The sequence below is a fragment of the Rhinatrema bivittatum genome, unplaced genomic scaffold (genome assembly GCF_901001135.1).
Source record: "Rhinatrema bivittatum unplaced genomic scaffold, aRhiBiv1.1, whole genome shotgun sequence".
NCBI lineage: Eukaryota > Metazoa > Chordata > Amphibia > Gymnophiona > Rhinatrematidae > Rhinatrema > Rhinatrema bivittatum.
In genome coordinates, this window is record NW_021820754.1 from 148,596 (window position 1) to 160,628 (window position 12,033).

General features: G+C 45.7%; 1 protein-coding gene across 1 annotated transcript in view; it reads right to left on the reverse strand.

Moving 5' to 3' along the window:
• Window positions 1-280: 280 nt before the first annotated feature.
• Window positions 281-12,033, reverse strand: part of LOC115082083 (ATP-dependent DNA helicase DDX11-like) — a 59,904-nt gene continuing 48,151 nt past the window's right edge. Inside the window, exon 6 of the mRNA XM_029586349.1 lies at window positions 281-561. Within this exon, the coding sequence (XP_029442209.1) occupies window positions 517-561 (45 nt within the window). The 3' untranslated portion in view covers window positions 281-516. The remainder of the gene's footprint in view (window positions 562-12,033) is intronic.

Below are 12,033 nucleotides of genomic sequence, written 5' to 3' on the forward strand. Positions count from 1 at the left end.
CCTTGAAGGGAGGAAGAGAAAACAATGCAATCTTCCCACTTTTCTTTCACTGGAACCAAACCGTCATGGGCATGCTTTGCCCAGTCTGCTAGGGACTCTTCTCTACAGCGCAACTCTTGCTGATGCAAAGGAAACATTTCTACTCTCCATCCACTGTACAGTCACAGACAGTTGATCTTTTCATTATTTATAGTTATCTCTTAGTTTTGCTTTTAGCAGATTTGCATTGAAATATATAAAACTCAAATTAAAAAGAGCAGCAGTAATCAAGTTTTTTTTTATTAATAAATAACCATTATACAAACCAGCAAAACTTACAAAACAACTTTCGTTACTTACACTGAAGAAAATTAGGTTCTGAAAGGTGATTTTCCTCTGCTGTTACAGTAGAGTTTATATAAGACGTGAAAAGGTACTCTTTAATATCATTAAAGGGTAAGCTCCATCCCATTTGCATGAAGCTCGCATGTGAGTGTGGGAGCAGCAAGCATCGTTGCTTGGGATATGTCCTGTTTCTTAGCACTGGTCTGCACTGCAGGAAGATTTCTTCTCCTGAAAGAACTACAAAGAACAAAAGCCAGTAGCAATCCATGCACTAATTAATATGTTTCTACAGAAGTTAGAAACTGCAACATAGATTTTTAAGTAGTAGACCAAGCGAAGCCAACTCTGGTCCCTGAACGCCACAAACAGGCCTGGCTTTCAGGATATCCACAAAGAATATGCATGAGATGATTTACATATGCATATTCATTGTGGGTCTCCTGAAAACTTGGCCTGTTTGTGGTTCTTGAGGACTGGAGTTAACCATTCCTGTACTAGGCTATTTGGCTGCTTTCCACTGTAATGCTTGATATATATGAGGAGTTTCAGATTTGTTTTTGTCCCATAGTTCCTCCTTCCTCCCTGCTCACCCTCCCTCCCACTGTTCCTAATTTGGTCACTGTGACAGTCCTGAGGCTAGCAGCCATTCACCAGGGCTCCTTCTGGAACCCTGCTTCATGGGTCTAGATCTAGTAACTAGGTGTGGCTCTTATTTAATGACTGACTTCCTCTTCCCCCTCCCCCAGAAATTGTGAATGGTAAAATTAATTCTTACCTGATAATTTCCTTTCCTTTAGTTCAGTCAGAGCAGGCCAGACCAGTGGGTTATGCAAGCCAACCAGCAGATGGAGACATATCAAAAGGCTCACTGCTATCATTCCCTATCTACCTCTTTGCTCACAGGAACCTGCCAGTATTCTTCTACCAATCTAACCGTGGACAAGTTTAATACCAACAATTAATCAACCATATCATCAGTTTAAGTGATCTTTTTTTCTTTTTCCCATTGGACTTCCACAAGGAAGTAGAAAAGGAGGATGAATTCCCAACAGTAAAGCAGAAATAACTTGCCTGCAGGGAAGTATATAAATTCATTCTAATCCTGAATTCGATTTACCTGCCTTCAAGAAAATTACTCTGCAAGGCAAAAAATGTACAAACCTCAAGACACGAGCAGCATAGGGAGAGCCCTAGCCTGGTCTGATTGTATTAAAGGAAAGGAAATTATCAGATAAGAAATAATTTCACCTTCTTCATCCAGTCAGACCCAAGCTACTCCCTCATAGGGCTGGATGCTGCCCTAGCACTTTGCAACACTGGTGAGGCAAAGGCAAACACTCCTCGAGTACTGACCTCCATCCATGTGATACATCTTAGAAAAGGTATGCAAGGACGACCTCATCACTGTTTTACAGATATCCAAAGGACAGACTAACTGCAATGCTAGCCAAGAGGCTGCCTGCACCCTTGTGGAATGAGACCCTAACCTGCTTCAGCAAGAGAGAGCTGGAATTCACATAAACTGCTGAAATTGTCTGCTTAATCCAGCACGCCCCCACACCCTTCCACATTTTACCATAAAGTACAAGGAGATGATCATAGAACCTGAGGCATCTTAATAAAAGAAGGCAAAGAATGACTAATTCAAATAAAAATCTGAAACCACCTCTGGAAGGAGGGAGGGAGCTTTATGAATTTGGATACTTTCCTATGAAATCAATAAGAGGAGAAAATTGCGGTCCCACCAAAAATGATAAAACTAAGTTCAGGTCCTAAGGTGGAACCAGAATCCGGAGCAGTGGTCTAATATAATGCCCTTTAAAGAGCTAAGACACAGCCAGATGAGAAAATAGCCTACCACAAATATGATCCCTATAGCAAGAAAGCGCCATTATTTGCATCTTCAGTGTATTAAGAACCAACCACTTAGAAATGCCTTCCTGGGGGGAAGTGACGTCATCGGTCTAAGATGGCTGCCTAAACTTTCTCTCCAGCGACCCCCAAAGCGTTTTATGCCTCATAGACCAGCCATAGCGAGCTAATTGCTATAACTTTGCGGAGTCTAAAGCGGGACCAGTCACAGACTATGTCTCTTCGGAAAAAAGCGGTGGATCTACAGCAATTCTCGTTTGATTCCGGTGGATCCCGATATGCGGCCTTGAGCGAGTCGAGTGGCGGCTCCAACCTCGAGGGGCCGGCGGCAACACAGCGCCAAGACCTAACAGCGACGGAAGGGGGCGATGAGCCTATTCTAAAAAAGGATTTACAACTCTGGTTTCTGGATTTAAAAAATGATATTAAAACTCTGACTGATGAATTTCGGGAGGCCATCGCTGATCTCCGCACTGATGTCAGAGATTTAGGCCATCGGGTGGAGACCGGAGAATCGCTGTTGGAGGAGCATGACACGAGGCTGGCTTCCCTGAACTCGGAGATCGAGCAGCTAAAACATCTTCAGGAGGAAACGGTTTTAAAGCTTGAAGATGTGGAGAACCGCACACGGCGCAATAACTTGCGCATAAGGGGGCTTCCTGAGGACCCCATTTACGCTAATGCAACGGAGATAGTACAGCGAATTTGCAGGGCCCTTCTTACTGCGGCTGCGGACTCGGGGGCTGACACGGTGGCGGAGGTAAGCCCAGATATCGTGGTGGACAGGGCGCTGGGGGCGGCCCCACGTAATGCCCCCCGGGACATAGTAACTTGCTTGCACAGTTATGTGTTAAAAGAGGAGATAATGAAAGCGGCCAGGAAATTAGACGCTTTTGAATGGGACGGACATGAAATCACTATATACAACGATCTTGCCCCTGCGACGCTGAAGCGGCGTAGAGAATTCAACATGGTTACTGCGGCCTTGAGAAAAGAGCATTGCCGTTATCGTTGGCTTTATCCATGTGGTATTGCTTTCACCATAAAGGGGATCACATCGAGGGCAAAGACTCCGGCGGAAGCGACGAGCATACTTAAAGAGGTGGGATTGGAGATTTCGTGCCCAGAGAATCATAGTGAGCCCGCCAGAGTGGCAGTGGAACAGGCAAGATGGCAGCGAGCGGGCAAAGGGGGACGGCGCCTGAAGAGGACATCCGATCCTGAGCCATCTTGGCGGACGCCGATTGCGCTGGATGCCGGGAGCGACCAAGCTCCCCCATGACTTTCTATACCGCACCTTTAAACTGGATTTTTACTCATTTAGTTTACAGCCGCTTCCGTTACTGCTGATATGGTTTCCCGCCTATGGACTGGGCACGCCCAGGGGCTACCTATTTCTCATGGCTGTGTTTTGGTTCCGGGTTTAACAGGCATTCTTATCTACACATGTGGTTTATGGGGTATGAAAGACGAGTGAATGTGTGCGTGTTGGGGGGGGGGGGGATCGGATGGGGCTTCCTCTATTCAGAGTCTGACCCATGTTGGGCAACTCTGTATGTGTGAGAGGGTTGGGGGGAGGGGGGAGAGGGGTTGGGGTTTTGCGGTATATAAAGCAGCATTGCTGGATAGTATTATGATTAGTTGGCTAGACAGGAGAGCTGGCATTGTGATGGGGAGCATTGGTTTTGATGTCTCTTAAATTTTTTTCCCTAAACGTAAAAGGCTTGAACTCACCACGGAAACGACAGCAGCTGGGGAATGAGCTGGAGCGGCATCATGCCTCGGTGGTCTTTCTTCAGGAGACGCACTTAAGGCGCAAACATGAACATTTACTACGTCCCAGGCTTTATTCCCATAGATATTTCTCTGCCAGCACTCCTGATAGCAAATATAGTGGGGTCGGAATTCTGTTTGCTAATAATTTGGGGGAAAAGGTGCTTGAAACGGTGGTGGGCCCGAAAGGTAGAAATTTAATCTTAGTGGTGGAAATCCACAACTGCAAATTTACTCTGGTTAATGTGTACTGTCCGAACCAGGGGCAGGGTGCTCTGCTTAACGAAATCAATCAGAAATTGCACCAAATAGATGGCGGCTATTTAATCATGGGAGGAGACTTTAATCTAGCCCCTGACGCAGCCGCGGACACTTCCTCTGGGCAGGGGGGTACACACGCTCGGGAACGGACACATCTGCGTCAGTTACTGTCTGACTGGAATTTGGTGGACATATGGTGGGTTTGCTACCCTCATAATAGGAATTATACCTTTTACTCGAGACCACATGCCACATACTCCAAGATTGACTACTTTTTAATTGACAAAGCATTGAGTGACCGCACACAAAAGGCAGACATAGACCATATCACCTGGTCAGATCATTCTCCCATTTGGTGGGAGGTGGCAATGCCGTCTGGGAGCCGGAGCTTCCAATATTGGAAACTTAATGATAGTTTACTCAAAAATAAAACATATTTGGTCAAATTGCAAGCCCAATTGGAGGAGTATATAGCTAATAATTCGGATACCTCGGTATCGCCGGTGGCAGTGTGGGAGGGTTTAAAGGCTACTATGAGAGGTAATCTCATTAGTCTGGGGACATATCATAAAAAGCAGAAGGAAGTGCTTCGGACCCAATTGCTAGTGGATTTAATAGCGTGGGAAAAGGAACATAAGAAGGGCCAGTCTTCTCAGGCACTCCAGAAGTTGGACGAGATTCGTAGGCGCATCAAGGACCTGGACGCGGACCGGACTGCTTTTCAGCTAGATCTGGTCAAGCAACTTTATTATGAACAGGGAGATAAGCCGGGTAGATTGTTGGCCCACAAGTTGAAAGGCCAGCGCTTACAGTCCCACATTCACACCATTAAGGACAGTCAGGGGCAAGTATGTACAAAATTATCCGACATCAAAAAATGTTTTACCAGTTTTTATGAGGGATTATATTCTACCGATCATGAGGTTTCGGATACAGATATAGCAAATTTTTTGGATGGCCTGGCTTTGCCTACTTTGTCCAGTGAAGCTGGGGAACAGCTGGGATCTCCTATTCTGGCTAGAGAAGTCCAAGAGGCTATTAAGTCTTTGAAGCAGGGGAAGGCTCCCGGGCTCGATGGGTACACCCCCCTATTTTATAAAAAATTTATGAGTCTGTTAGTGAATCCGTTGAAAGATATGTTTAACGCTTTACGGGAGGGACAACAGTTATTACCTAATGGGAACACAGCGAGAATTACCATTCTACCTAAAGCCGGTAAGGATGCTATGCTTTGTGGGTCGTATCGCCCTATATCATTGATTAACATTGATTTAAAGCTTCTTGCGAAGATAATGGCTAATCGCCTACGGGGGGGTAATTCTTGATTTAGTTAAGGATGACCAGGCCGGCTTTATGCCGGGGCGAGCCACTTCGGATAACATACGGAAAATATTAAACATTCTTTCGATAGTGAAATCTGGCTCTTCCCCAGCCGTGCTCGACTATAGACGCCGAGAAGGCCTTTGATAGGGTGCACTGGCCTTTCCTTTTTGCTGTAATGGAAAAAATGGGAGTGGGGGGATACTTCTTGACATGGGTTAAAGAATTATACAGAGATCCCCGGACATGTATTAAGATTAACGGGGGATACAGTGACTCGTTCCCTATACATCGAGGCACTAGACAAGGCTGCCCCCTCTCGCCCTTGCTCTTCGCGTTGAGTGTGGAACCCTTAGCGGAAATGGTTCGACAATCGAAGGATATCCAGGGGATCTCTGTAGCTGAGACCCAATATAAAATTTCCTTATATGCCGACGACATTATCTTCATGGTGGGGAATCCTCATGGATCCCTTCAGGCATTGACAAATGTGCTGAAACAGTTTGGGGGGGTGTCTGGCTTTAGGGTCAATATGGACAAGTCCGAGCTATTTCCTATTGGACTTCCACCAGCCCATAGCTCCATCTTACAATCTATGTTCCCCTTCAAATGGACAAAAGGCCCTATACGATATCTGGGTGTTAACTTGGTGGAAGATCGTAAAGATCTATTTACAGCTAATTATGTTCCTCTTGTTGGACAACTCTGTAAAGATATGCAATACTGGGATAGGTATCATATTTCCTGGATGGGACGTATAGCGGTGGTGAAAATGAATTTGTTTCCCAGATTAAGCTACCTGTTTCAGGTTCTCCCTTGCTTACTAGCCGACCACTGGTTGCAAGGCCTTCAACGAAAACTCTTCTCCTATATCTGGAAAAGGAGACCTCCTAGGATAGCACGGAAGGTGTTATACAGGCCCTGGTTTAAGGGTGGCTTAGGGGTACCCAATATCCGGAAGTACTATGTAGCTTCCCAATTACAGGCGGTGGTGGATTATCATGCTCCCGGGCTTAAGAAGCAATGGATACTCATTGAACAAGCGAGATTGGGGAGAGAGGTCCCGGAAACTATTTTTTGGGAACGGATTCCACCACCTCAGAGGGACCCCACTATTCTGCCATCTCTGCAATGTACATTGACTGTGTGGTATAAGTGGCGGGAATATCTGACTGGGAAGAAGGGATATTTTTTCCCGGCCCGGTTTTGTGACCTCACTGACTTCCCTGTAGGGCGGGGTTCTCGGACCTTTCGAACTTGGGCAGTGAAGGGACTCTACCGGGTCCATCACGTGTGGGAAGCAGGTAAGTGAAGTCCTTTTCTCAACTTCAGAGGGATTTTTGTCTGCCGGATAGGGACTTCCTAGCCTACGCTCAAGTTCGTCACTTTTTACAAAAGCGGGAGGTCTCTAGAGATTTGCAGAAAGGGGTTTCACTGATGGAGCATTTTTGTATTGCATTACAGAAACCTCCTAAACTGATGTCCAAAATATACAAATTATTGGAAGATACTGAGGTGTATCAGGACTCGCATCTTCAGGCATGGACACGGGATTTAGGAGGCAGTTGGGATAAGGACTGCTGGAACACTTGTTTCTTGGGTTTGGGGAGGCATGCTATGTCCACCGCCATGATAGAAAACGAATACAAAATATTATATCGGTGGCATTTATGTCCAGGGACTTTAGCAAAATGGTATCCGGCACTCTCGGCTAAGTGTGGGCGCTGTGACAATGCGGAGGGGACTTTTGTTCATATGTGGTGGGTGTGCCCTGTTATAGGCGCATTCTGGGCAAAGGTACATTGCTTAGCCACTGAGTTGGTGGGAAAGGAAACACGCTTAAGTCCGGAATTATGGCTTTTGGGGCTTTGGAAGGAGGAACAGGACCTGCATAATACAAGGTTATTGCGCTATCTGGCTATAGCTACCAGGTCGGTGATTGCTCAATGGTGGAAAAAGAGGGAACCACCGCCTTTGAAATTGGTTATTACTAGACTCAAGGGCATTCGAACGATGGAGAAAATTTCTGCCTATCGGAGAGATCGGGTGGTCCAATATGAACGGACTTGGGACTCTAGAACTGTTTTCTAGTACTGTTACTATTGTAGCTCATTAATGAGGTTCATTATTGTTGGGGATAACGTTTACTGCAATTTTGGGTGGGGGGGGAGGGAAGGGATGGGGAGGGAGTTTAACTGGAAATGTTTGGATATATGTTAGCCCTATGTGGGCTACAGCTGTATGACACCTGATTGGCGTGTACATCTATTGCTGTCCAAATAAAAATGTTTAATTATAAAAAAAGAAATGCCTTCCTGCAAACATTCCAAACCAATAGGACAGGCATATCTCCAGGGGCACACCGATCCCCAGAGCACTAATCCTCACAAACTCTCCAACCTGCATAAAGCTAAGGAAGTGTAGAATTTTCTAGCTTTTAGTAGCGTAGTCACAACCCTTCCTCACTAATCACGCCCTTTCAAGGGCCAAACTGTAAGACAAAATCAATCCAGTTCCTCGTCAAACATCATACCTTGACACTCCTTGTGAGATGGAATTCCTAAAAGGCTGTCATACAGCAGACGATGGAGATCCACACATCCTGGGTGGTGGGCCAGTCTGGAGCAACCAGCAGTACCAGACCTGGATGCCCAACAAACTGGCAAAGGTGATTAATTATCATGGGCCACGGAGGAAAAGCCGCATAACATCCCATCTGTGGGCCATTCCTCGACCAGAGCATCAATCCTGGCTGTGCGAGAATCACTTTCCCTGCTGAAAAATCTACACACTTCCACGTTCTGGCTGGTAGCCATTAGATTCCAGTCTGGCTGACTGCGACCATCTGATTTAAGGCCCTTTTGAAAATGGGACCATTCTCCTGGGTGTAACACTGTGACTGAGGTAACCCGCTTAAATAACGTCCATGCCCACTGGGCCTGCAACTTCATTTCCGCCCAAGGAAGGTGGTCACTCATCTCTAAAGCCACTTGAGGAATTCGGGTTACTCCTGGTTGATTTATACATACTACTGCCATGGTCTTGTTGGATATCATTCTGACAGCTACTAAGGAAAGCTAGCCAAATCACCCTGGCTTCCAAATGATGACAGACTTACTTCCTCGGGGGGGGGGAGGGGGGAGGGGGGGGGCCATTTCCACCACGCAATAACTCCTGATAATGAAAATTCCTCCAGGTTGTCAAACAGCCTGTCACCATTATGATCCAGACCAGGGACAAGTAGTCCATTCCCCAGTTCAACTGCTTGCTGTCCAGCCACTTGCAACACTCTGTGTTGACTAGCAGCAGCAGTCTCACAGAATATGAGACTAGCGCTTCCACTTGAATTGCCAGGCCCTTGAAGAGGACACATATGTGCCTTTGCCCATGGCACTATATCTAAGGCTGCTGCCTTGGAGCCAAGAGTCTGAAGATAGGATCATATTGTCAGGATCTGGCCACACAACTCTGAACTCTGTATCGCATTAGACATAGCTGACGTATCTTTGTATTGAACCAAGCTCCCACGTAATCCACCTTCTGAGGTGGCTGATGATAGCTTTTGAAAAACTGACAATCTATCCTAACTAGATCACACACTGAGAAACTGGTACACTCTCATGAGGGGGACCCGCTATAACACTGTAATGTACTGCATAAAGTTTTGTGGAGTTGCTACCACCAAATAAATCATCTTTTTCACTATATTGAAATCTCTGTATGGACTCTCACTTTATTCTGCACTTTATGCATAACTGTGTACACTCTCATGAATGTAAAATCGATATGTATATTGATATGTAAAATCGAACACAGATATATAAAAACAAATAAATAAATAAATGTATGATTGAAAGGACATCACTCTTAACAGCCAATTGGCCAGATAAAGGTATACCAAAATCCCTTGTGCAGCATTGCCACCACCGTGAACACCACCAAAGAAAAAGTTTGGGGCTGCTGCTAACCCTAATGATAGAATCTAAAACTGAAAATACACCCTAGTACCGCAAATCATGATCCTTCTGGATTAGAATGGGAAGATAAGCTTCCGTGAGGTTAGAACTTCTTTCTGAATCCCTGGAATTACTGATCTTAATATGTCCATCCTGAATCAGGCCACCTTCAAGAAGTCATTGACCCGCTTCCAGCCTGGGATGGGGTGAAATGACCCTTCCTTTCCAGGGCCCACAGAGTAGCACCCTAGCCCTTCAGTATCAGAAATCCAGCCTTCAACCCAAGAAGTCTCTGTAAAGTAGATGGTATAGCATCTCTTTCCTTGACCGACCAATAAGAAGAAACCATAAGAGTCAGAAACAGAACAAGCAAATTCTCAGAGAGTAATCTAGGTTTAATATCTCCAGGATCCATTGTCTCCATCATAAGATATAAACTTGAATAAAACAGCCGCATATCTCCAGCACTGGCAATAGGGTCCCCAAAACCTCATTGCACTGCCTAGAGGAACTGGAACCTAAAGCTCCATCCTTATCCCCTATCTTGGACCAACAGGACTGGAATCTGAGATATGCTCTAGTCTACAGTTAGTCTAGGAGATATAGTCCGCTGACCAGTTGCGGCTCCAAGGAAGCTCTCCTCAAAGGAAAAAGAGACTGACTATGGAAGCAGAGTCCTCTACTTCTATTTTTTTTTGTTTGGAAGTGAGTTCTTACTGTCACATAGTAACCATCTACCATCTTGAAACTGGCAGATGTTACTGTTACATATCTGGAGAAGTGGGGACCGAATTTAGTGGCCCTTGGAATGCAAGGCCAGTGTATATTCCAGAGAAGCCACAGGGGCTCTTGAATACTTCAAGACCACATCAAGGGCCACATTTTGTAAGCCCCTGACCGCAGCTACAGCATTCAAACCCCGAGAAAGGAAAATTGGTTCTTACCTGTTAATTTTCATTCCTGAAATATCACAGATCAGTCCAGACACATGGATTTTGCATAAAAAGTTTGAGGCACTGCTACATCACTGAGTACCACCTCAGTAATGACCTGTACCCAAGCCGAACTAGAGTGAAACACAACTATCCACTGTCCTCTCAGGGCGAACGTCAAACCAAGTGTTGGTGCCCCCTGAACTAGAGCCCCACATCAATCCCACAGAACCAATCAAACCTGGTAATCCTGTTTAGGTTCTGAATATATACATAATGAAATTCCTCAGATTGCATCCATGCAAGTTGAACGGTCTTCGGTCTTTTGTAAATAAGGGACTGGGTCTCTGGACTGATATGGAGTACTTCAGGAACAAACATTAGCAGGTAAGAACCAATTTTCCTTTCCTGTTGGTACCCCAGATCAGTCCAAACAAGTGGGATGTACCAAAGCACCCCTATACTGGGCGGACATACGAAAGACCCACTCTCAACACACACTTGCCAAAACTCTGTTCCACCAGCGCCTGAACATCAAGTTGGTAATGCCAAAAGAAAGTGCAAGCATGAACACATTGCCACCTGACAGATCTCTTGTGGAGACACCAAATGACACTCAGCCCAAGAGGCTGCCCATGCCTTAGTAAAGTGTGCACTCGGACCCCCTCTGGAATCTTCCGACCCTTGCAGGGATAGGCCAAAAAAATAGCTTCCTTCAACCAATGAGCAATAGTATCCTTAGAAGCCTTACATCCCTTCTTTGGCCTGCCAAATACAAATAGATGATCCGACTACCGGAAATTGTTGTTGACCTTCAGATATCACAACAGTACCTAACGAACATTCAACAAATGAAGCTCCCTTGCCTCTGGCGACTCAGACAACCAATTCAGAAACACGGGAAGTTCCACCGTCTGGTTAAGGTGAAACAAGAAAACAACCTTGGGCAGAAATGAGGGTACCGTGTGCAAAGATATCCCATCCTCCGTAATTCTCAGAAACAGCTCTTTATAAGAAAAAGCCTGCAGCTCTGAAATCTATCAGGTCGAACAAATCCTCACCAGAAAAACCACATTAAGGATAAGTTCCTTCAATGACATCTTCCATAATGGCTCGAACAGAGGTCTGCATTGCACTCAGCTTAAGTTCAAACTCCTCGCTGGACATAATCGGCGCACGAGCGGCCATAAATGCTTGGCTCCCTTCAAGAACCAGTACCACATCCGGATGCGATGCCAAAGTCCTCCCTTTAACTTACCTCTGAGATATCCCAAGGCTGCTATTTGTACCCGAAGGGAATTGTAAGCTAAGCCTTTGGACAAGCCTGTTGTAAAAAGGCCAAAATATGAGGGATCTCCATGTGCAACGGGTCTAGACCTCCCTCTATACACCAAGACTCAAAGACCCTCCCATGCCCGGACATAAGCCATAGATGTGGACTGTCTCCTGGCCTGAAGCAAAGTGGCAAATACTGCCTCTGAGTAACCTTTTAACTTTAAACGTCGCCACTCAAAAGCTAAGCCGCGAGACAAAAGTTATCTGCCCAATCCGAGAAGATACACCCTTGTTTTAACAAGCCCGGAAGATGAGCCAAC